At 41.6% G+C, this 26342-nt stretch overlaps 1 protein-coding gene across 1 annotated transcript in view; it reads left to right on the top strand.

Moving 5' to 3' along the window:
• Positions 1–25735, top strand: part of LOC106979639 (zinc finger protein 780B-like) — a 49992-nt gene extending 24257 nt beyond the window's left edge. The window contains 5 exon segments of the mRNA XM_053210124.1: positions 2271–2343; positions 6027–6159; positions 7753–7848; positions 16845–19549; positions 19551–25735. Of these exon segments, the coding sequence (XP_053066099.1) occupies positions 2271–2343; positions 6027–6159; positions 7753–7848; positions 16845–19549; positions 19551–19646 (3103 nt within the window). The 3' untranslated portion in view covers positions 19647–25735.
• The last annotated feature ends 607 nt before the right edge of the window (positions 25736–26342 follow it).

Here is a 26342-nt window from a genome sequence, read left to right as displayed (position 1 = left end):
CAGTGCACAAAGATTCCCTCTTCTCCACATCTTCACTAACACTTACTATCTTTTCTTCTCTTAATAATAGCCATTCTAACAGATGTGAGGTAATATCTCATTGGGTTCTGATTTGCATTTCCCTGATGATTAGTGGTGTTGAGCATCCTTTCATGTACCTGTTGATCATTTATATGCCTTCTTTGAGAAATGTCTATTCAGGTCCTTTGTCCATTTTTAAATCAAATATATATATTTGAGCTATTGAATTATAGGACTTTTTTTTTTTTGGATATTGACCCTGTATTATAATATGGTTTACAAATATTTTTTTCCCAATCCATAGTTTTCCTTTTCATTTTGTTGATTGTTTCTTTTGCCATGAAGAAGCTTTTGAGTTTAAATTAGTCCCACTTTTTTATTTTGCTTTTGTTGCTTGTGCTTTTGGTGTTATAGCCGAGAAATCATTGCCATGACCAATACCGAGGAGGTTTTTCTCTGTTTTCTTCTAGGGTTTTGTGGTTTTAGGTCTTATGTTTCTTTAATCCATTTTGAGTTGATTTTAATTCTTTTGCATATGGATATCCTGTTTTCCCAGCACCATTTATCCAAGAAACTATCCTTCTCCCCTTATGTACTCTTGGTTCCCTTGTTGAAGATTGTATATGTATGGGTTTATTTCTGGGCTCTCTATTCTGTTCCATTGATCTATGTTCTGTTTTTATCAGCACCATAGTGTTTGATTACTACGGCTTTATAATATAATTTGAAGTAAGGAAGTGTGATGTCTCCAACTTTACTCTTTTTGCTCAAGATTGCTTTGGCTATTCGAAGTCTTTTGTGCTTCCACATGAATTGTAGGATTTTTTTTTCTATTTTTTGTGAAAAATGCCACTGGAACATTGTTAGGGACTCCATCCAATGTGTAGATCACTTTGGGTGGTATGGACATTTTAACAATATTAATTCTTCTAATCCAGGAACATGGGATGTCCTTCCATTTATTTTTTGTGTCTTCTTCAATTTCTTTCATCAAGTGTAGCTTATGCACCTCCTTAGTTAAATTTGTTCCTAAGTTTGTATTGTTTTTAATGCTATTGTGAATGGGATTTTTTTTCTTAATTTGTTTTTCAGTTTGTGGTTAGCGTACAGAAACATCAAGTTTTGTATGTAGATTTTGTATACTGCAACTTTACTAAATCCATTTATTCTGAGTTTTTTGGTGGAGTCTTTTGGGTTTTCCATATATAATATTCCACCTTCTTTAATAGTTGTGTTCATTTGCATTCTTCTCCATTAAGAGAAAAGTAAGTTACACCGACGGTCTAAGAAGCAGCAATACTCTTTCCACGCGAATCCTCAGTCAGCAGCAGCCTGCGGCTGCGCACTCAGGGAGACTGGAACTCCCACAAATCACTGGGCACCCTTAGGGGCGGGCCCAGGTTGCCTGCCGGGATCAATCCATCCGCCCAACCCTAGGCTTCTGAGGCATTTCCTCTTTGGGACTGCATTTCCCAGCGGCCACTACGCCGAGTTAGCGGCCACTTCCGGCATGCAGGGGTCGTTGTCCTGGTAGGGTGAGGCCTTAAGGTGGAGGGAGTAACCAGTGGCTGCCTGTGCTCATCAGGACCCCAGCCGGAGGGACTGCCAGTGTGGGTGGGCAGAGAGAGGACCTCAGGACAGGGCGCTGACAGGCACGCGGAGGAGCCTCGGCGGCCCGTGTGCGAGCCTCGGCGGCCCGTGTGCGAGCGTGCAGCGAGGAGGGGAGATTGTGCGAGCGCGAGTGGCGGACGAGGAATGTGGGAGTCTGTGCTTGGGGGCGCGCCTTGTGCTGCGCTGAGGGGAGAGGGGGCGTGTGGACACTGAGCAGTGCTTTGCTGTGCAGGTGTGTGTGTCAGTGGGACCATTGGCCCGCTGCTTCCTTCGTCTTCTCTCCCAGCCACGTGGCTGCAGCAGAGCAGTGGCCCCTGTAGGGAGGTCAGATACTGAGCCTAGAATGGAAGTTTCCTCAGGAGAGTCCAGACCTGGACCTGGGATGGGAATATTAGAGCTGGAAGTGCCTCTCTGGGGCCCCCACGAGGGCAGCTACTTGCTGAGACCCACCGCATTCTCCGAGTTCTGTCCCCAGGAACCAGCTTCGAACTCGGAGACTGACTGATTCCTCCTTTTACTTCCGCCCCTTCTTGTGCGAAGTAAGGGAGGTGTGGCCCTGGAGTGTGCCCTCAGATTTAGTCTGCACTCCCAAGAAAAGCCTGGGGTCTCATACTTTCCATCTCCTTCTCCTTCCCCAGAGTCGTTACCATTATCCCAAAGAAGGACCCCCAGGAGGATGAGAGTATTATTGCTGTACATCTAAAGTCAAGGGTGAGTTCGTGATTTGTTTTGCTTAAGAAAAAAAAGGTTTTGTTTGTGTGGGTTTTTTTTGTTTGTTTTTTGTTTTTTTGGTTTTAGAATATATAGGTTCCAGTAAACTTTCAGGAAATGTAGGGGAGACGTGCAAATTGATACCCCGCCATTTGGTCCCCCATTGCCCTCATTTCTTCACTTAATACTCACTTAGCCATTGGGTAAATTTTTCACATCTGCTTGGGCGCTCTGTTTTTCTAAGATGACACGGAAATAAGCCTCCAGCGATTGATGTTAAAGCTTTATTTTCGGTACTCCGATTTGGTAAGAAAGAGATTAGTGTTTAAGTGGAACCACACACCTTATATCTTTTGCTCTTTAAGGGCCTGCTTTTCAAAGCAAGGGCAGAACAGAGATCGTTAGCTTATTTCATTCGGTATGTGAGGCTTTCAGAAATGGGAGAAGTGATAGCAACAGGAGGTGGTATCAGTAAGAGCCAGGATTTTTCTAGCAAGTTCCATCAGTTGAAATTTGCATTGCTGGCCACATCTTGTGGAAGTTTGGCAGCTTGAGTTGTGTTTGGGGCTTCTTTTTGTGTGGACCTTGGGAAGCAGTGTAGTGTCGTTGAAACTAAGGGTTGTTGGGGCGCCTGGGTGGCTCAGACGGTTAAGCGTCCGACTTCAGCTCAGGTCAGGATGTCGCGGTCCGTGAGTTCGAGCCCCGCGTCGGGCTCTGTGCTGACAGCTCAGGGCCTGGAGCCTGCTTCCGATTCTGTGTCTCCCTCTCTCTCTGCCCCTCCCCCGTTCGTGCTGTGTCTCTCTCTGTCTCAAAAATAAATAAATGTTAAAAAAAAAAATTTAAAAAAAAAAAAGAAAAAAAAAGAAACTAAGGGCTGTGGATCCAGAGTGCCTGGGTTGGAATATTGGTTCGCTTCCTGGCTGTCTCAGGTTTGTAATGAATTAGTTAAATGAGTTATTGTGTGGGGCGCCTGGGTGGCTCAGTCAGTTGAGTGTCTGACTTTGGCTCAGGTCATGATCTCCTGGTCAGTGAGTTTGAGCCCCGTGTCGGGCTCTGTGCTGACAGCTCAGAGCCTGCTTTGGATTCTGTCTCCCTCTCTTTCTGCCCCTCCCCTGTTCACGCTCTGTTCTCTCTATCTCATTAAAAATGAATAAATGTTAAAAAAAAAAAAAAGCTGTTTAAGTGAGTTAATGTGTATAAAGCCCCTTGGAGCAGTGCCAGGCATACAGCAAGTGCTTGATATGTTTTAGCTCTTGTTTATGCGTGGTCATTTTAGCTCATTCCTCTCACCTTCTATACAACAGGGACATTAGGAATATGTGACATATGGGGGCACCTGGGTGGCTCAGTCAGTTAAGCATCCGACTTCGGCTCGGGTCATGATCTCGCAGTTTGTGAGTTTGAGCCCTGCATTGGGCTCTGTGCTGACAGCTCAGAGCCTGGAGCCTGCTTCCGATTCTGTGTCTCCCTCTCTCTCTGCCCCTCCTCTGCTTGTGCTCTGCCTCAAAAATAAATAAACATTAAAAAAAAAAATTAAAAAAGAAAAAAGAATTACATTCTCCAGGCGAGGCTCTGAATGTTTCAGGGTAGCATTCTAAGAAAGAGCAGGCCTTACGCCACATTTTATTATATGATTTACACGAGAAAAAGGCAAACAGTAGAGTTTCTTTAACAAATGTAATCTTTATCCTCAATAATAATGATGGCACATATCAAGCAGTTCACGTGTGTCATTGTGCATTTTCATTGAATTTTCTTAGTATTCTTCCTGACGACCCTCTGTGCTCCTTACTCTATTCCTGTTTTACTAATGAGGAGACAGAGGCACTCAGAGGTTAATTGTCTTAGTTCAGATTCATATCCTGAATATGAAAGTAAAACTTGTGAGTTCTTTTTACTAATGACAGGATACTGTGTTTGAAATTAGATATACTTTTTTTTCCCCTAAAGTTTATTGATTTATTTTGAGAGAGACAGAGACAGGATGAGTAGGGGCAGGTTAGAGAGAGAGGGAGAGAGAGAATCCCAAGCAGGTGCCATGCTGTCAGTGCAGAGCCCGATGCAGGGCTCGAACCCACGAAACCATGATATCATGACCTGAGCCGAAACCAAGAGTCAGATGCTTAACTGACTGAGCCACCCAGGCACCCCTAAATGTTTATTTATTTTGAGAGAGGGAGAGCGTGAGCTAGCGAGCATGAGTGGGGGGAGGGGCAGAGGGGGAGAGAGAGAATTCCAAAACAGCTCTTTGCTCTCAGCATGGAGTCTGACGCAGGGCTTGATCTCACGAACTGTGAGATCATGCCCTGCGCCAAAATCGAGTCGGTCACTCAACCAAATGAGCCACGCAGGCACCCCTACACACACATATATTTTACAGACATAGTCATATTCTGCATCCTATTTTGTAACCTGATTTTTCCTACTTAGTATTCCATTACGTGGATGCCCTGCTGTATTTAACCAGTTGGCTTTGTTGGACTTAGAAAACCGAACACTGCCGAGCAGTTCCATCTACATCCTTTCCAGTTTTCATGCCTTGCCCCACTTCTCCCAATCCTGAGTTCACAGAGAGGTTCTGATTTGGAGAATGTGACCCCTTCTTAGTCCTGAAAGGTGGGACCAAGGGAGGAGAATCTGCACAGAGTGGGATGAGTAGCCCAGTCGTCCTAGGCCTAGTCACATATCCCGAGAACGGAGGATCCCTCTTGTTGAGATATTTTGGAGGACAACGTGTTCCTTGTGGCTTGAGGGAAGAGCTTGATTTTGTCCAGACTCCTCACATTTGATGCCAATTTGTATGGTGGATGGGAGAGAGGGAAAAGGAGAGTGTGTGAAGCAGAGAGGGACAGAAGAGGGATTTTAGGAAGTAATTGGAACATAGAAATGGAAAAACAAATTGTATTGTTTTTGTTTTTTTAATGTTTATTTTTGAGAGAGTGACAGAGAGAGAGTGAGTTGGGGAGGGGCAGAGACAGGGGGAGATACAGAATCCGAAGCAGGCTCCAGGCTCTGAGCTGTCAGCACAGAGCCCAAACCACGAGATTATGACCTGAGCCAAAGTCAGACACTCAGCCAACTGAGCCACCCAGGCGTGCCTATTTTTTTTATTAAGTTTATTTATTTGGAGAGAGAGAGAGAGAGAAAGAGGCAGGGAGGGGCAGAGAGAGAATCCCAAGCAGACTCCCCATTGTCAGCACAGAGCCCAATATGGGGCTCAGAGTCACGAACCGTGAGATCATGACCTGAGCCGAACCCAAAAGTAAGACGCTTAACTGACTGAGCCACTCAGGCTCCCCAAAAAGATTGTTGTATTAATTTAAATCACTTGGCACCAAGGCACAGCTTGGCTTAAGCCCTTCTCTTATTCTCTCTAGGAGTGGAAGCGTGAGGAAAATGGACCAATTTTGTCATTCTAAAAACATGGCCTGTGTAAGTTGGTATCTCCTCGCCTTGAAATATGACTTTACATTTTCTTTATCCATTCCAGACGTGCCGGGGTAAGTAGGTCATCCCACGGCACACAAGAAGTTTGCTCTGCAGCAGCGGGACACCGCAAGAACTTGCAGGCACCCTGCGCAGTTCCCAGTCACTCCTTTCCTGCAGTGTGGTTCTTCGCCCCCCTCTCTGTTCCCCTTGAAATAGTTTCCCTCGGTTTCACCATGATGCATGTGTGTGTGTAGTTTCAGGGCTCTGTGTCATTCAGGGACGTGGCCATCAGCTTCTCCCAGGAAGAGTGGGCGTGTCTGGACCCTGCTCAGAGGGCTTTGTACAGGGACGTGATGTTGGAGAACTATAGCCACCTGCTCTCACTGGGTAAGACTATTTCCCCCGATGTTAATTAATTTGAGAGATAAATTCGTTTTGCAATAAAATTAGTATTGAGCAATTGTAATTATTAATAAATTGTTAGTGTCTGTTCTCTGCAATATCAGCTTTCTTCACCATGAATTTCAGGACTGTGTTTTAAGAAATAGATGTGTTCTGGGGTGCCTGGGTGTCTCAGTCGGTTAAGTGTCCGACTCCGGCTCAAGTCATGATCTCACGGTCTGTGAGTTTGAGCCCTGCGTCAGGCTCTGTGCTGACAGCTCAGAGTCTGGAGCCTGCTTCGGATTCTGTGTCTCCCTCTCTGTCTCTGCCCCTCCCCCCCTCCTGCTCTGTCTCTCTCTGTCTCTGAAAAATGAATAAACCTTAAAAAAAAATTAAAAAAAAATAGATGTGTTCAGGGCTGCCTGGGTGGCTCAGGTGGTTAAGTGTCCAACTTCAGCTCAGGACATGATCTCACGGTTCTTGAGTTTGAGCCCCACATCAGGCTTCGCGCTTCAGATTCTCTGTCTCCCTCTCTTTCTGCCCCTCTCCACCTTGCGCACTCTCTCTCAAAAATAAATAAATAAACATTAAAAAAAAAAAAAAAAAGCCAAATTCCTTCTTGTTCCCAAAGGAAATAGTTTGGGATTTGTTGGGTTGAAAATGGGCATGTGCATGAAATGCCTGCGTCTTGCCCACCCCTCTGAACTTTCTCCCTTACACCTGCCCTCTCTGTCACTGCCCCTTTCTTAATGACCAAGGGACAGAATTAGGAATCTTGGACATGTATTGTATGATCATTCTCTAAGACAGGTTTCATATTGTGTTTGATCTCAGAATTACTGTAGATGTTCTGGGTTGTTGTTTTTTTCTGACCCACTTGGAAGAAGAACAGTGTTTTGAGTTTTTCTATCAAAAGAGCCTCTATGATTTATGTGGTATTGATTGGGTCAACCAAATTCATTTAAAACCAAAGCAGACACATTCCATTTCCTTTAACAGACATTCCTTTACCTGCTGTGTAGTTTTAGGCCGTAAGATTTGTATTTTTCATGAAATGAACATACTAAGAACGAACTAGAATGTTAAGGAGGCAAAATAAAGAACAACAATAAAAATACTGTTAACTTTGTAGTACTATATGCTAGGCAATGTTGGAAGTGTTTTACATATACTAAATAATTTTAATACCAACCCTATAAAGTAGGTATTATTATCATCCCCATTTTGTCCAGCTCTACTATATGGGAAAACCGATGGACACAGTTTAGATGGCTTGCCTGGGGTCCTGTTGCTACTGGGTATCAGGACAGGGTTTTCACCAGGCAGTCTGGCTTGAAGGTTCATGTTTTCAGCTACTGAATTGTACTTCCTCTCAAAGGACAGACCCTATGTGAGTTTAAATGACGTAAGTCCTTTGTCTAACCTAGCTGCTCTCATACAATCTTCTCAACCCTTCTCTGAAGTCTTTTCTTAGTATCATTTTGACTTTTAAATTATTACAGATTTAACCAGGTCTTAACCAGAGTTTTGTTTTGTGGGGTTTAGTATATTTAAAAAATTCTTTTTCTATACCATGCATCATTTTTTTTTTTTAAGCAGGAAGGTCCATTTCTAAGCCAGATGTGATTACCTTACTGGAGCAAGAGAAAGAGCCTTGGGTGGTTGTGAGGAAAGAAACAAGTGGATGGTACCCCGGTGAGTAGGGGAGAAGCCGGCAGAGAGGGTCAGGAGAGGGTCAGAGATGACTCACACCCCGAGATGTGGTTTGGAAAATTCCTTCAGAGACCCAAGACCTGTTAGATAAAGATGCCTGAGACCCAGGAAGGAAGTAAAACTCACAGCGTGGGCTCTCCAAGGAACTTCATCTGTTGCCAGTCACCTCTCATTTTTGTTCTCTTATTTCCTCCCCTTTCAGCGGAGTGAGCACCTGTTTTCTTTCCCATTGTGACCTTTTAACATGTATTTTGCATCCAGCTGTTTTCCAGCTCTACTTTTGCATTTAAATTTCTACATGTGTTTTCAGTGTCTAAAAAATGCATTCATATATTCAGCAAAGATTTATCGAGTGTCCACTCCCAGCAAAGCACTGCTCAGCATTGTCTGTACAGTGAAATGAACATGACTGATAAGAGTCCCTGCTCTCGTGGACTTTACCTGCAGTTGGCAAGACGTGGGTTAAACAAGCCCATGAGCAAATCTGTAATGTCAGGAATCATGCTGTGCAGACAAGTATATAGGAGTAATGGGGTAGGAATGACAGGGCTCGGTGGAGGGGGGGGGGCTCTGGGTGGCTCAGTTGGTTAAGTGTCTGACTCTTGATTTCAGCGTAGGTCATGATCTCATGGTTTGTGAGTTCGAGCCCAGCATCGGGCTCTAAACTGACAGTGAGAGCCTGCTTGGGCTGCTCCCTCTCCCTCTCTCTCTCTGCCCCTACCCTGCTTGCTCTCTCTGTCTCTCAAAAATAAATAAATCGGGGTACCTGGGTGGCTCAGTCAGTTGAGCATCCGACTTCAGCTCAGGTCATGATCTTGAGGTTCCTGAGTTTAAGCCCCACATCGGGCTCGCTTCTGTCAGCTCAGAGCCCACTTCAGATCCTCTATTCCCTCTCTCTGCCCTTCCCCAGCTGGCACTCTCTCAAAAATAAATAAAAAACATTAAAAATAATTAAAAATAAATAAATAAACTTAAAAAAAAGGAAAGAATAACAGGGCTTGGGTGCTTAGAGCGTGTGTCCTGAAGTAGGCATGCTTGCATAGAACTGTGAAGGAAGGTTTCGGGCCACAAATATGGGACAGAGCATTCTGTCTGCTCAGACTAAGCGGGAGACACAGAGGCCCTGAGATGGAAGTGATTTCTGTGTGACTGGGAGCTGTAAGAAGGTTAGAACAGAATATGGGAAGGATTGCAGGAAGGGCGGTCTGGGAGTTAGGCCAGGACCAGATCATACGAGGTCCTAATTGTTATTGTGAGGAGTATAGAATGTTTTCCCAAGAGTTACTTACAGCCATGTTCTGATCTGTATTGAAAGTTTTCCTCATTTCTTACTCTTTAAACAAAGCATGACAAGAATACAGAAGGCCACATAAAATAAAGAATTGCATGATTAGTTGTTTTAAGATATACACATATGAAACACCAGGTTGTGAGTTAGGATTTTGCCAGCTGTCCCGGAAGCCTGTTTTGTGTCTGTTCACACTCACAAACCTTTCCTTCCCTGAAGGAGAGTTTTTCTCTAGAGGTTTATTGTCTGAGTGAGCATCTCCAGTCTGATTTTGTTTGGCCTTTTGTTTTAAAAAGTCTTAAGTCTCTTTCAAATTAAAGGTTCTTGATTTTGTTGTTAACAGTTTTTTCTTGATTAAGTCAGATCATTTGTCCTGTAGTTTCACACCATCTGGACTTTGCTGATTGCATCTTGGTGATATGGAGGAACATGTTCCACTGTCTCCTATTTCCTGTAAAATGATAGTTGAGTCTAGAAGCTTAATCAAACTTTTGAGGGAATTTTTTTTTTTTTGGCAAGACTGTTTTCCTAGATGATGGTAATATTCTTCAGTCCATCGGCATGTGGTATCTGGGTTTCTTGTTTTAATGATGTTAGCAGTCATTGATAGTCAGTTACTATGTCCCTTAATTCACTAGAGGTTGTAAATTGGTGATATTATAATTCTGTCATTTATTCTTTATTAGCTAGAATGCATCTGTAAAAAGAAATATCACCTTATTTACTACTTGGTTACTCAGTTATACAGATCAAATAGAAAATTGAAGATAGTGGGGCGCCTGGGTGGCTCAGTCGGTTGACCAGCCGACTTCGGCTCAGGTCATGATCTCATAGTTCGTGGGTTCAAGCCCCATGTTGAGCTCTGTGCTGACAACTCAGAGCCTAAAGCCTGCTTCAGATTCGGTGTCTCACTCTCTCTCTGCTCCATCCCCCTCTCCCTCTGTCTCTCTCTCTCAAAAATAAATAAGTGTTTAACAAAATTAAAAATATATATAATAGCAGTCTCACATTTAAAAAAAAATTAAAGGTATTCTTTTCCTTTGTTCACTAATTTTCTAAATAATGAGTTGGTTTCCTAGCGTCCTTTCAAAGGTGACTCCTTTTTTATGATAATTAGGAATACACGGGATTATAATATTTGATGTACTTCCTTCTGTTGTTACTATGTTTGCTGACTCAAATTGTCCCATCAATTGGCCAGTGTGAACCTCTTCGAGTTGGCTCTGGAGCCCTTTTAACATGACCCTGGTGGCCTTTGAGAGACTCCTTCCTGTCTAATAAGACAGCCTGTTTCTAGGCTTGTCTTGTACATTTCCCCCGCCCCCCCCCCTTTTTTTTCCCTCAAAAAAGCCCTGCTTTTTTTAATGGAAAATAGTCAATATAAATAGTCAATATAAACCCTGCTATTTTTATTGTTATTTTTTTTTTATGGTTAGGTTTCTTCAGTCCCTTTTTATCTAAAGAGGTTTTGTGCCTTAAAATTTATTTTAATTTTTTTTACTTTGGTTTTTCTCTCTTACTCTTCTTTGGAGTCTAAGTACAGGCTAGTTTACTTAAAGCATGGCATTCTGAATTCATGTGCTTTAAAGATTTTTCTCATGACTTGCTTCCGAAGGCTTCACAGTGGATTCCAATAGCATCATGTGAAGAATCACATCACATCCAGTCTCTTTAGAGATTGCTGTGGTTTTGGTCAACCAAGTATGGCTTTCCATTTCCAAAGGAATGAATAATCTCTGAGTTGAGCTTCAGCAGGATTTTACTGGCCAGAGACTGTAGTAAATGATTTCACTCATTTAAAATATGTCGAGACTGCTTTATTTTATAACCCAATATATGGTCAGTTTTTATAAATGTTCTGTGTGATTGACAAAGGAATGTGTATTTGTAGTCTCAAGTTTGTTTTGTGTATGTTTTTTTAAATGTTTATTTTTGAGAGAGAGAGAGAGTGTGTGTGTGTGTGTGTGTGTGAGCAGGGGAGAGGCAGAGAGAGAGGGAGACACAATCTGAAGCAGGCTCCAGGCTCAGAACTGTCAACAGAGAGCTCAACATGGGGCTCAAACCCATGAACCGTGAGATCATGACCTGAGCTGAAGTCAGATGCTCAACCGACTGAGCCACCCAGGCGCCCCATGTTGGAGCTATTTTCTTTGAAATGTGGTCAGTGGCACTCACTTCATAGTTGTTTTGTTTTGTTCTGTTTTTAATGTTTCTTTTTGAGAGAGAAAGAGAGTGTGAGTAATTGAGGGGCAGAGAGAGAGGCAGACACAGAATCCGAAGCAGGCTTCCGGCTCCCAGCTGTCCATATATTGGGTTATAGTGACCATATATCGGGTTATAAAATAAAGCAGTCTTGAGTCAGCACAGAGCCCCACGTGGGACTGGAACTCAAGAACCATGAGATCATAACCTGAGCTGAAGTCAGATGCATAACTGACTGAGCCACCCATGTGCCCCTTACTTTGTAGTTTTAAGTTTTGTGGCCTAACATGTGATCTGTTCTGGAGAATGTTGCATGGGCACTTGAAAAGAATGTGTGTTCTGCTGTTCTGGGATGGAATGTTCTGAATATATGTGTCATTCAAAGCCACTGTTTCCTTGTTGAATTTCTGCCTGGATGATCTATCCATTGATATAAGTGAGGTGTTAAAATCCCTAATTTTTTTTTATTATTTTTTAGAAAGAGAGAGCATGAGTGGGGGAGAGGGACAGAGGGAGAGAGAGAGAATTTTAAGTAGGCTCCACACTCAGCGCAGAGCCTGCTGTGGGGCTCAATCCCACAATCCTGGGATCATGACCTGAGCCAAAATCAAGAGTTGGATGCTCAACCAACTTAGCCACCCAGGCGCCCCACCTACTATTACTGCATTATTGTCAGTTTCTTCCTTTATGTCTGTAAACAGTGGCTTTATGTATTTAGGTGTTTCCATGTTGGGTGGATAAATATTTACAATTACTATATACTATTGTTGGATTGTCCTCTTTATCATTATGTGGTGTCATTCTTTGTCTCTTGTTACAGTCTTTACGTTAAAGTCTATTTTGCCAATATAAGTATTGCTACCACAGCTTTCTTTTTGCTTCTATTTGCATGGTAGATGATTTTCTATGCATTCACTTTCAATCTTTATGTGTCTTTATGTCTGATATGAGTTTCTTCTAGGCAGCATGTAGATGGGTCTTGCTTTTTTATCCATTCAGTTATTGTAGATCTTTTGATTGGAGCATTTAGTCCATTCACATTTGAAGTAATTATTGATAGGTATGTAGTTATTGCCAGTTTGTTACTTGTTTTATGGTTGTGTTTATAGTTCTCTCTTCCTTTCTTCTCTTGCTGTCTTCCTTTGTGGTTTGATGGCTTTCTTTAATGTTATATTTGGATTTTTTTCTCTTTATCTTCTATCTATTATAGGTTTTTGTTTTGTGGTTACCATCAGGGTCATATATAACATCTTGGGTTGCCTGGGTGGCTCAGTTGATTAAACAGCCAACCTTGGCTCAGGTCATGATGTCACAGTTTGTGGGTTTGAGCCCCATGTCGGGCTCTGTGCTGACAGTTCAGAGCCTGGAGCCTGCTTCGGATTCTGTATTTCCCTCCCTCTCTGTCCCTCCCCTGCTCATGCTCTGTCTCTCTGTCTCTCAAAAATGAATAAATATTAAAACAAATTTTTTTAGATAACATCTTATGTGTATAGCAGTCTGTATTAAGTTGATGGTTGCTAAAGTTTGAGTCCATTCTTTTTTTTTTTTAACGTTTATTTATTTTTGAGACAGAGAGAGACAGAGCATGAATGGGGGAGGGGCAGAGAGAGAGGGAGGCACAGAATCGGAAGCAGGTTCCAGGCTCTGAGCCATCAGCCCAGAGCCCGACGTGGGGCTCGAACTCGCGGACCGCGAGATCGTGACCTGAGCTGAAGTTGGACACTTAACCGACTGAGCCACCCAGGCGCCCCAAGTTTGAGTCCATTCTAAAAGAACTAAAGTTTTACTCCCCCCATTCTGTTTTATGTATATGATGTCATACTTTACATCTTTTTATTTTGTGAATCCCTTGGCTGATTTTTATAGATATAATTGATTTTTCTGCTTTTGTGCTTTAACCTTCATACTGGTTTTATAAGTGATTAATCTACTACTTTTATTATATGTTTGCATTTACCTGTGAAATTTTTTCCTTTCTTAACTTTCTTATTCCATTAAAAAAATTTTTTTAATGTTTATTAATTTTTGAGAGAGAGAGTTTGAGCAGGGGAGGGCAGAGAGAGAGGGAGACACAGAATCTGAAGCAGGCTCCAGGCTCTGAACTATCAGCACAGAGCCTGATGTGGGGCTTAAACTCATGAACCATGAGATCATGACCTGAAATTGAAATCGGATGCTCAACCAATTAAACCACCCAGATGCCCCAATAACTTTCTTATTCCTAATTATGGTCTTTTCTTTCCATTCAAAGAATGCCCTTTAATGTTTCTTGTAAGGCTGGTTTAAATGGTAATGAGCTCCTTTAACTTGTTTGTATGGGAGACTCTATCTCTCCTATTCTGAATGATAGCTTTGCTGGGTAGAGTATTCTTGGTTGCAGGTTTTTTTCTTTTCAGTACTTTGAATATATCGTACCCCTCCCTTCTGGCCTGTAAAGTTTCTGCTAAAAATCAACAGAATAGCCTTAAAGGGTGTCTCTTCTATATAACATTTATTTTTCTCTTGCTGCTTTCAAAATTCTCCCTCTGTTACTACTTTTTTGCTATTTTGATTACTGTGTGTCTTGATGTGGACTTCCTGGTGTTAATTTTATTGGGAGTTCTCTGTGCCTTCTGGATCTGGATGTCTGTTTCCTTCCTCAGATTAGGAAAGTTTTCAGCTATTATTTCTTCAAATAAATGTTCTGCCCCCTTTTCTCTCTCTTCTTCTGGAATCCCTATAATGTGAATGTTATTATTCTTGATGATGTTGCTGAGTTTTCTTTATCTATTCTCATTTTTTATTCTTTTTTATTTTTTGCTGTTCAGCTTGATTGCTTTTCACTACACTGTCTTCCAGGTCGCTGATCTGTTCTTCAGCTTCTTCTAATATGCTCTTGAGTCCCTCAGTGTTGGTTTTTTTTTGTTGTTTTGTTTTTGTTTTTTTTTTATCTCTGTCATTGAGTTCTTCATCTCTGAGTGGTTCTTTTTTATATTTACTGTTTGTTTTTGAAGGCCTCACTGAGATCATGCACTTTTTTCTCAAGTCAGGTGAATATTTTTATGACCATTGCTTTGAATTCTTTATCAGGCACATTGCTTATCTCCATTTCATTTAGCTTTTTTGCTGTGGTTTTGTCCTGTTCTTTCATTTGGGACATATTCCTCTGTCTTCTCATTTTATATAACTCTGTGTGTTTGCTTCTGTATATTAGGAGGGTCAGTTACAGCTGCTGATCTTAAAAGTAGTGGCCTTAGGAAGAAGAGAAGTCCCATGGTGCCTTGCAGTGCAGGGTCCCCTGTTCACTAGATCCATATGCTTTTCAACCTCTGCCTCACTGTTGTGGCAGAGCCTCCTCTGTCAGTCCATTGGCCTCAGTGCCCCACCTAGCCTGTTTTGGACAAGATTTGATCTCGGTGTTGTTAAGGGGTAGTCTGGGGCCTCCAGCGGCTTATAGTGTGGTGGTGTCAGCAGTTAGACTAGATGCCTGCTCTCAGCCTGTCTGCTGGGGCTGTAGTTGAGCCAACCTGCAAGGCACCCTCTATGCCTTGTCCCCTGAGAGGCTTTCCCTGGGGGGCAGGGCCGGCAGTCAGACCAGATGCCTGCCCCCAGTCCATCTGCCAGGGCTGCGGTCACACTATTGCTAGCTATGAGGTTCAGTTGCCAGAACCGTGGGCATACCCGTGTGTGTGTGGGGGGGGTGTGGGTGTGTGGTTATCTTCCCCCCTCCCCAGAGCAGGAGTCACTTTGGAGTGGGGCGGGTTTGATGGGGCAGATCCACAGGAGAATGTGGAGGTGGGGCATGCAGTGCTAGCAAGGTCGGTGTTGTGTGTTTGCACTGGTTCCCTGAAGCTCCCAACTGTCTAGGCAAGTGTTGGTGGCACAGGGAATGGTTCCTGCCAGCTCTTTTGTTGTTGGAGAAGTTTCTTAAAGATCCCTGCACCTCCAGCACACATTCTGAGATTGGTAAATAAATGTTTTTCATGTATACCGCAGGCACTTTTAAAACTGCCACTTCTGTGTTGTATCTTAGCAGGTTGTTTGTTAATGCTGGCTCTTTAAGGATGGGGACTCAAATTTCCCATCAATCTCTGGCTTTCCCAGAACTAAGCCTGCTGATTTTTAAAGTACCTAGAGTTAAGTACAGTTTACCCACTGATTGTAAAAACTTGTGAAGTTAAGCCCCACTGGTTTTCTTTCTTTTCTTTTCTTTTTTTAAAAATATTTATTTTTGAGAGAGATAGAGCATGCAGGTTCGAGAGGGGCAGAGAGAGGGAAGGACAGAGGATTAGAAGCAGCTTCTGTGCTGACAATAGATAGCCCAATGTGGGGCTTGAACTCACAAGCCATGAGATCATGACCTAAGCTGAAGTTGGACGCTCAATCAACTGAGCCACCCAGGCGCCCCTGTACTTAAACTGTTTTGAATGGTTTGCCTTTACTCTTACAATAAAATCCAAAACCCTTGCCACAGATAATGAGACCGCCTATGAAGCCACTGCCATCCTTTGGATCCTGTCTCTACCACACTGCCTTCTTTCAGCGCTTAGAACATGATAGAACCTTTTTTCAATAACTTCATGCTTCACTTAGACTGTTTTCATCATACGAGAGTCCTGTGGCCTGAGGTGCTTATAGGAGACACCATTTTCATTTTTTAAGACTCAAAAGAAGGGGTGCCTGGGTGGCTCAGTCAGTTAAGTGTCCGACTTTGGCTCAGGTCATGATTTGTGGTTCGTGGGTTTGACCCCTGTGTCAGGCTTGTGCTGACAGCTCAGAGCCTGGAGCCTGCTTGGGATTCTGTGTCTCCCTCTCTCTCTTCCCCTATCCCCCCCAAAATAAATAAACATTAAAAAAAATAACAGTTTAAGTACAGACCCTTAAACTTTGATTTGCATCAGAATTATCTGATAGGGATGTTAAAAATACAGCATTTTAGGACTTATTCCTAAAAATTCCGATTCTATGCATCTGAGTTGCTTGAACATCAGCTTTTGTAACAAACCTACCAAAGGATTTTGACTTAATACCTAAATTTCACAGTTAATCTCTTCCCTATTATGAGTATCACCATCTTATTTACATAAACTTTCTTCATTTTTGGAGCTTTTCTTATCATTTTTCAAATTCTCTGAAAGTATATTATATGTACTTTCAATATATATCTTTTTTATTTTTCTTGCTCTATATATTTTTAGAGTTATGTATTCTTTTTTAAAAAGTTTTTTAACTGTTATTCATTTTTTGAGAGAGAGACAGAGCGCAGGTTGGGGAGGGGCAAAGAGAGAGGGAGACACAGAATCCGAAGCAGGCTCCAGGCTCTGAGCTGTCAGCAGAGCCTGACGCAGGGCTTGAGCCCACGAACCGTGAGATCATGACCTGAGCCAAAGTTGGATGCTTACCCGACTGAGCCACCCAGACGCCCCTAGGGTTATGTATTCTTTAATGGATTTTGTACATGTGTATGTACAGACAAACAAAATGTGTTTGCTTTCTCCTTTTCTTTCAGATTTGGAGTCAAATTATGGAGCTAAGAAGTTATCTCCAGAAAATGATATTTACGAAATAAATTTGCCCAAACAGAGTATAACGCAAATAAGTAAAACTCCTGGCCTCAAGGCCTCCAATTGTAGAAATGACTCAAAATGCAGAAATAGATTTAGGGGACGACAGAGACATCAAGAGGGGTATATCAGTCAAAAGATAATAAGCTATGAAAAAATGCATACTTATACTCATCATATTTCTCTTATTCACAATACAGATAAGCCATATGAATGTAAGGAGTGTGGGAAGTACTTTAGTCGTGGTTCAAATCTTATTCAGCATCAGAGTATTCATACGGGAGAGAAACCCTACAAATGTAAGGAATGTGGGAAGGCCTTCAGACTTCTTATCCAGCTTACTCGCCATCAGAAATTTCATAGTGGTGAAAAACCCTTTAAATGTAAGCAATGTGGGAAAGCTTTTAGTCTTCCCACCCAGCTCAATCGCCATGAGAACATTCATACAGGTGAGAAACCATTTGAGTGTAAGGAGTGCGGTAAGTCCTTTAATCGTAGCTCAAACCTTGTTCAACATCAGAGTATTCATGCTGGCGTGAAACCCTATGAATGTAAAGAGTGTGGGAAAAGCTTTAATCGTGGTTCAAACCTTATTCAGCACCAGAAAATTCATTCTAGTGAGAAATCCTTTGAGTGTAAGGAGTGTGGGAAGGCCTTTTGTCTTCCAGTAGAGCTTGCTAGACATCAGAACATTCATACTGGTGAGAAACCATTTACATGTAAGGAATGTGGCAAGGCCTTCAGTCGTGGCTCGAATCTTGTCCAACATCAGAGTATTCATACTGGTGAGAAACCCTACGGATGTAAGGAGTGTGGAAAGGCTTTTAGACTTCACCTACAACTTTCTCGACATCAGAAAACGCATACTGGTGAAAAACCATTTGAATGTAAAGAATGCGGGACAGCCTTCCAATATCAGTACCAACTTATTGAGCATCAGCGAATTCACACAGGTGTGAAACCTTATGAATGTAAGGAATGTGGGAAATTGTTTCGTCGTGGTTCAAACCTCATTCAACATCGGAGTGTTCATACTGGAAAGAAACCTTTTGAATGTAAGGAATGTGGGAAGGCCTTTAGACTCCATATACAACTTATTCGACATGAGAAATTTCATACCGGTGAGAAGCCCTTTGAATGTGGAAAATGTGGAAAAGCCTTTAGTCTTCTCACCCAGCTTCATCGGCATGAGAACATTCATACAGGTGAGAAACCATTTGAATGTAAAGAATGTGGGAAGTCCTTTAATCGTGTCTCAAACCTTGTTCAACATCAGAGTATTCATGCTGGCGTGAAACCCTATGAATGTAAAGAGTGTGGGAAGGGCTTTAATCGTGGTTCAAACCTTATTCAGCATCAGAAAATTCATTCTAGTGAGAAACCCTTTGAGTGTAAGGAGTGCGGGAAGGCCTTTAGGTATCATTACCGACTTATTGAACATCATAGAATGCATACTGGGGAGAAACCCTTTGAATGTAAAGAATGTGGGAAGGCCTTTACTCTTCTGACACAGCTTACTCGACATCGGAACATTCATACTGGTGAGAAACCATTTAAATGTAAGGAATGTGGCAAGGCCTTCAATCGTGGTTCAAATCTTGTTCAACATCAGAGTATTCATACTGGCGAGAAACCCTATGGATGCAAGGAGTGTGGAAAGGCTTTTAGACTTCACCTACAACTTTCTCGACATCAGAAAACGCACACTGATGAGAAACCATTTGAATGTAAGGAATGTGGGGCAGCCTTTAGACATCAATACCAAGTTATTGAACATCAGCGAATTCATACAGGTGTGAAACCCTATGAATGTAAGGAATGTGCAAAGAGCTTTAGTCGTGGTACAGACCTTAGAGTACATCAGAGAATTCACACTGGTGAGAAACCCTTTGAATGTAAGGAATGTGGGAAGGCCTTTCGACATCATTATCAGTTTCTTGGACATTCCAGAATTCATACTGGTGAGAACCCCTATGAATGTAAGGAATGTGGGAAATGCTTTATTTGCAGTAGTGAACTTAGAGTACATCAGAGAATTCATACTGGTGAGAAACCATATCAGTGTAAGGAATGTGGGAAGGCCTTCAGTCGTAGCTCAAACCTTATTCAGCATGTTAAAATTCATACTGGTGAGAAGCCCTATGAATGTAAGGAATGTGAAAAGGCCTTTAGCAATAATTATGAACTTACTGTACATCAGAGAATTCATACTGGTGAGAAACCTTATGAATGTAAGGAATGTGGGAAAACTTTTAGACTTAGTTCAGTCTTTACTGCCCATCAGAGAATTCATACAGGTATGAAACCCTATGAATGTAAAGAATGTGGAAAGAGCTTTAGTTGTAGCTCAAACCTTATTCAACATGAGAGGATTCATACTGGTGAAAAACCTTATGAATGTAAGGAATGTGGGAAGGCCTTTAGACTTAGGTCAGTGTTTATTGCCCATCAGAGAATTCATACAGGTCTGAAACCCTATGAGTGTAAAGAATGTGGGAAAGCCTTTACTGTGACTGGTCAGCTGACCCGACATCAGAAAATTCATAATCGTCAGAAGTCCTATGAATATAAGGAATGCGGGAAAAAAACCTTCCCTGGTTATGAACAGCTTACTCATCATCAGAGAGTTCACAGTGGCAAGAAACCCTATGGATATAAAAGAATGTGGGAAGACCTTCCATCATGGACTGAGATTTGCTCAACAGCACAGTATTCCTACTGGTGAGGAACTCCTTGAGTATAAGTAATGTGGAAGGATTGACAGTCACAGCAAACACTTTAGAGTAGAGAAGACATTCTGATGAGGGAGTCTTTAAATGTAAGAAATACAGGGTGGCTGTCGTGTTCATTGTTTACTAATCATGAAAGATATTTTACTACGTATGTTAATTTCATGCATTTAGAAAAGCCTTCAAACTCCAACTGGAGAAAAACTATCCTTGGAACAAATATAAGCTACATCTACCTAAGGCATGTGCTTTATTTCCATTTCACTACCTATGTGACATTAGACTAGGTGTCTAGCCTCTTTTTGCATCATTTATAATGGCAATGGTAGTGAGTACTAGTGCAATTATAGGAATAAATGTGTTACAGTACACAGAAAATCCTTGAAAAAGTATTTGGCACATGCTTGTGCTCATAGAGGATAGCTTTTACATTGTTCCATTAGCATTACTGTTACTGAGGACAGGAAAAGTGTATTGTGAATCATTTAGAAAAGCGTCATCCATTCACTATTAAGTTTTAAATAACTTCCGTATAAAATTTCATGGGAGGTAAAGAACACGTGAGGATTTTCATTAAGAGCTCATCCCTTAAGTTACATCAGAAAGTTAATTTTGGAAAGAAACCCTATGGATTTCGTGCGTGAGGAGATATTGAGAAAACAGCTGTTGAAGAATCAGGGAGAGTTTTTGAAGTGATTTGTCTATAAAAGGCAACAGGCAGAAAATGTATAATTTATATTCTCTGTCCAGAAGTTAAGATAAATTAAATATTAGTGAAAGAATAGCAAAATAAGAGCTATCCATTTATGTTATCCAACTCTTTATCATGAAAATTGCTACACATATGAAAAAGATGAAAGAATAAACACCCATATACCCCTTCTAGATTCAGAGTTGTTAGCAATTTGACATTTATTTTTCTGTATATTTTATGTTGTGCCATTGAGAATATGTTTTAGACATCATGTACTTTACCCCTTATTACATCAGTATGTATCTCCCAAACATAAAGACAATCTCATATATAGCCATAGTACCATAATTACCCTTAAGGAAATTATCCATAATTCCATATTACCTATCTTCATTGGCCTCTAAAATGCCTTTTTTAGGAGTTCATCTTCTGAATAGCATGCATTCCAGATTATGTATTATATTTGGTTTTAAGCTCTCTTTAGTCTTTTTTAGTCTAGGATAGTAACTCAAATTTTCTGGAGTACCAGAATCATCTGTGACTCCTAGTAAAAATACAGAGGTCCAGGCCCACTGAGCCTCTGTATCTTTACTAGTTCTGCAGGAGATTTTGGTATGTGCTACAGAGAGTCACTGGTCTAAAAACTTTCTCCTTAATTTTTAAAAAAATTTTTTAGAATGTTGACTTCATGAGAAGCCCAGGAAAATTGCCATGTGTTTAGATTTTCTGTTTCTATATGTCATTTAGCTTTGTTCTGTCTTTTGTATTTTCTGTACAAAGGAAATTTGGTCTAGAGGCTGCATTAGGTTCAGATTAAATGTTTTGAGGGGAGAATACTTGGTAGGTTATGTCTGTATGTCGTATTGCAACATGTTAGAAAACATGTAAGGACAGGTCATTACTTTGTTAGTAAAACTAAATTTGATCATTTGGGTAAGATGGTACCAGATCTCCATTGTAAAGATCTTTGGAGAGACTGTCACCTCTTCGGAAATTTATACTCATGTATTTAAATCCTAAATCAAATAGAAGATAAAAAATGAAAATAGACTGTTCAGGAATGAATTGCATTAAAATGCAAACATGATTGAACTTGTAGAATGTGCCTGAAGCTATACTCTGTACAAAATTAATACTCTTCAGTGTATACAAGGTTATTTTGAACAGAACCTTATTTTGTTGTTGTTCAGCACTTTATCCCCAGCACCTTTGTTGCATCTGGTACATGAGAAATTGATAAACTTTAGGGGGGCGGGGGCGGGGAATTGAGCCTGCAACTCAAGAAGCTATAAAACAAGAGAATAAACCTTAAGCCAATACAAGGAAGCAACACTAAAAATGGGAATTAACAGTTGGGGAACAGATTTCATTTTTTACTTTTTTTTTTTTAATTTAATTTTTTATTTTTTAAAATCTACATCCAAATTAGTTAGCATAGAGTGAAACAAGGATTTCAGGAGTAGATTCCTTAATGCCTCTTAGCCATTTAGCCCATCCCCCTCCCAGAACCCCTCCAGCAACCCTCAGTTTGTTCTCCATATTTATGAGTCTCTTCTGTTTTGTCCCTGTCCCTGTTTTTATATTATTTTTGTTTCCATTCCCTTATGTTCATCTGTTTTGTGTCTTAAAGTCCTCATATGAGTGAAATCATATGATTTTTGTCTTTCTCTGACTGACTAATTTCACTTAGCATAATACCCACCAGTTCCATCCATGTAGTTGCAAATGGCAAGATTTCATTCTTTTTGATTGTTGAGTAGTACTCCATTGTATATATATACCACATTTTCTTTATCCATTCATCCATCGATGGACATTTGGGCTCTTTCCATACTTTAGCTATTGTTGATTCATTTTTTACTTTTAAATTTTTTCCAGCCTTGGGTTATAATTGACATATAACACTGAGTAGGTTAAGGTGTACAAAATAGTGATTCCATATATGTGTATATTGCTAAATGATTACCATAATAAGCTAACACATCTGTCACCTCACAATAGTTACCTTTTTGTGTGTGATGAAAACTTTTAAGATCTACTCCCTTAGCAACTTTGAGGTATATGATACAGTGTTATTAACTAGTCACAATGCTATACATTACATCTCGCTAGAACTTATTTATCTTTTAAGTGGAAATTTGTACCCTTTCACCACCTTTGCCCATCCCCCAACCCCACCCCTGCCACTGGCAAGCCACCAATCTGTTCTCTGTATCTGAGTTCCAGGTGTTTTTGAATTCTACGTGTGAGTGAGATCATGCAGTATTTATCTTTATTTGACCTACTTCAGTTAGCATAATGCCCTCAAAGTTTATGTGTTAAAAATGGCAGGATACCCTTATTTTTTATGGCTGAATAATATTCCATATGATATATAATACTCCAATATGAAATACCACGTTTTCTTTATCCCTCCATCCAATGATGGATGCATAGATCATTTCCACTTCTTGGCTATTGTAAATGTTGTAATGCACATGAGAGTGCGGATAGCTCTTCAAGATAGTGATTTAATTTTTTTTTTTTTTTTGATACATACCCAGAAGTGGAGTTGCTGGATTGTGTAGTAGTTCTATTTTTAATTTTTTAAAGAATCTCCTTGGGACTCCTGGGTGGCTCGGTTGGTTAAGCGTCCGATTTCAGCTCAGGTCATGATCTCACAGTTCATGGGTTGGAGTCTCGCTACAGGCTCTGTGCTGACAGCTCAGAGCCTGGAGCCTGCTTTGACTTCTGCGTTTCCCTCTCTGTTCCTCCCCTGCTTGCACTCGATCTCTCTCTCTCTCTCTCTCTCTCTCTCTCTCTCTCTCTCAAAAATAAAATAAACAACAACAAAAAAGAACCTTACTGTTTGTCAGATTGGGTGTACCAGTTTACACTTCCACCAGTTGTGTATGAAGATTCCTTTCTTCTGCATCCTTACCATCCCTTGTTCTCTCTTGCCTTTTTTATTATAGTCATTATAATAGGGGTGAGGTAATATCTCATTGTGGTTTTGATTTGCATTTCCCTGATGATTAGTGATATCGAGCACCTTTTTCATGTATCTGTTGACCATTTGAACATCTTTGGGAAAATGTCTTCAGGTTCTTGGACCATTTTTAAATTTGATTATTGGGGGATTTTTTTTTTTTTGTTATTGAGTTGCATGAGTTCCATATGTGGTTTGCAAATTTATTCTTCCTCCATAAGTTGCCTTTTCACTTTTTTAATCTCGTTTATTTTTCTGTGCAAAAGCTTTTTAGTTTGATGTGGTCCCCCTTAATTTATTTTTGCTTTTGTTACTTGAACTTTATGTGTCATATGTAAAAAAATCATTGCCAGAGCTTTTTGCCAGTGTTTTCTTCTCGGAGCTTTATGGTTTCAGGTGTTAATGTTTAATTCGTTCATCCATTTTGAGTTAATTGTGAGTGATATAAGAAAGGGGTCTACTTTCATTCTTTGGCATGTGAATATCCAATTTCCCCCGCAGCCTTTATTGAAGAGACTACCTTTTATTTATTGAGTATTCTTGGCTTTGTTGTCAGGTATTAATTGACTATGAATGTATGGGTTTGTTTCTGGGCTCTCAATTCTGTCCCATTGATCTATGGGTCCGGTTTTATACTGATACCTTACTGTTTTGGTTACTATAGCTTTGTAATATAGTTTGAAATCAGGAAATGTTATATCTCTAGCTTTATTCTTCTGTGTCAGGATTGCTTTGGCTCTTCCAGGTCTTTTGATTTAAAGTCTATTTTGTCTGATATTAGTATAGTCACACTTACTCTCTTTTGGTACTTTTTGCATGGAATATTATTTTCCCATACTTTCAACCTGTTTGTGAATTTTGAGCTCGTGTAATTGGATCATGTGTTCTTTATCCATTCTGCCAATCACTGTCTTTTGATTGGAAGAGTTTAACCCATTTACATTTAAAGTAATTACTGATAAGGAGAGACTTCTATCATTGTGCTATTTGCTTTATATATGCTTTATGAATTTTTCCCCTCACTTCCTACATTACTCTTTTGTGTTTAGTTGACTTTTGGGGGGGATAGTGAAATGTTTAAATTCTTATTTTCTTTTGTGTATAGTGTCTTTGTAGTTACCATGGGGATTATATTTAACATCCTAGTTTTAATCTATACCAGTTTAATTTCAATAACGTATAAAAACTCTACCCCTTTACAGCTCTGTATCCGCCTCTTTGGGTTGTTGATGTCACATAATTATGTCTTTATACACTGTGTGCCCCAAAGTATAAGGTGGTAATCTTTTAATGTGGAAAGTTTCTTAATGTAGAAAAGACTTGGAGTAACAAACCAAAGTTACAGTAACATTAGATGTCCTGTTATTCCCAGCCTATTGATAGTGATGCTGTGGCCGAGAATGCCTGAGACGCTTGCCCAAGCCTATAGTCCTTGTAGCAAGCCCTCCCAGACATTTCCCCTACTGGGGCCAATGCTGTGGCTGGACCATCCCTTGTGGTTCTTATGATTGCAGAATATACCTCGACAACGACCATCAGAGAACTTTGTTGAAGAACAGGTGTTATTACTCACAGATCCCAGATGGTAGTGCATGGCATACCTGAAAGTCACACAGTGAGGTTGTACCTATAGGGAGAGAGAGTGTAGACCTGGGGCTCTGCCTTTATTAGGAACGGAGGGGAGGGTGTCTAGAGTTTCACAGATGTACTCCTTATTGGCTAATTTTTTTTTTTTTTAATTTGTTCAACGGTCATTTATTTTTGAGAGAGAGAGAGAATGTGTGTGTGCTGAGCGGGGGAGGGCAGAGAGAGAGAGGGAGACACAGAATCCAAAGCAGGCTCCAGGCTCTGAGCTGTCAGCACAGAGCTCGACGCAGGGCTCGAACCCACGAACTGCGAGATCATGCGCTGAGCTGAAGTCGGACACCTAACCAACAGCCCCCAGGTGCCCCTCCTTATTGGCTAATTTAAAGCCTTGTGTGGGAATTAAGGCACTGGAAGGGAGAAGCAAGGTTACCGAAATGGTCAATTATCTAGGTTCCCCAGGGCTTTCTGGAACTAGGCGCTTCATGAATGAAGATGGCCCAGTCCCTTCTCTGGTTGTTTTGCTAGTACTTGTGTCAAAAAGCTGGCAATATTTCTATTATTTAGAATGGATGCTTTTTGAAATGGATGCCTCAGTGGTCAAAAGCTTAATGTCAGGTACTTATTCCTATGCTAGCTTTTACGCTAATAATTGTGTGGGGTTTTTTTTTCTAATGCATTAATCTTTTGGGGCGTCTGGGTGGCTCAGTCGGTTAAGCAACCAACTCTTGATTTTAGCTCGTCATGATCTCACAGTTCATGGGTTCTGGCCCCGCATGGGGTTTGCTGCTGTCATTGCGGAGCAAACTCTGTATCCTCTGTCCCTCTCTCTCTGCCCCTCCCCCGCTCGTGCTCTCTCGAGCGCGCTGTCACGTTCAAAAATAAATACACATTAAAAAAATAAATAATAAAATACACTCAGATAATCCCGTCAGGACTGTCTCACAGGAAGAGACAGCCGAAATTCCGCCTGGTGGAGTTCGTTCCCACTCACACCCGCTCGGCCGCAGGGTCGTGCCTTCGGCCGTTCTGGGGGGACCCAGCGCCAGGGCGAGCAGCGAGGCTCCCGGAGCGCCGAGACCTAGGCGCGAGCACGCGTGGCTTTACCGCCGGGTCGCGAGACCTTGGCTGCGGCCGCGGGTTCTGCGCTTGCGCCTGCGCATTCAGAGCCCGGCGCGCTGGCCGCGGGAAGGTGTGTTCCGAAGCCCCGGGGCGGTGGTCGCGGAGGCTCCCGGGACAGGGATGGTGCGCCGTCGGTGGTTCCGCCCCCGCGGTGAGTTGGTGGCAGTCCGGGAAGGAGTCGGCTCTAGGTGAGGCTGGGGGGCGGACTCGTGGCGTGGAGCTGCCGCCCAGTGAGGAGCCCATGGCGCGTGGAGTCCAGAGCCTCACACCCGTGCGCGCGTGAGGACCGGAGGAGGGGGCTGTGAAACCCATTGTGACCGGCAGAGTGTGTGTGTGTGTGCGCGCG

This window comes from Acinonyx jubatus, chromosome E2 (genome assembly GCF_027475565.1).
Source record: "Acinonyx jubatus isolate Ajub_Pintada_27869175 chromosome E2, VMU_Ajub_asm_v1.0, whole genome shotgun sequence".
In the NCBI taxonomy this organism is placed as follows: domain Eukaryota; kingdom Metazoa; phylum Chordata; class Mammalia; order Carnivora; family Felidae; genus Acinonyx; species Acinonyx jubatus.
The sequence above is the reverse complement of the archived record's forward strand: the minus strand, read 5'-3'. Positions and strand labels throughout refer to the sequence as shown.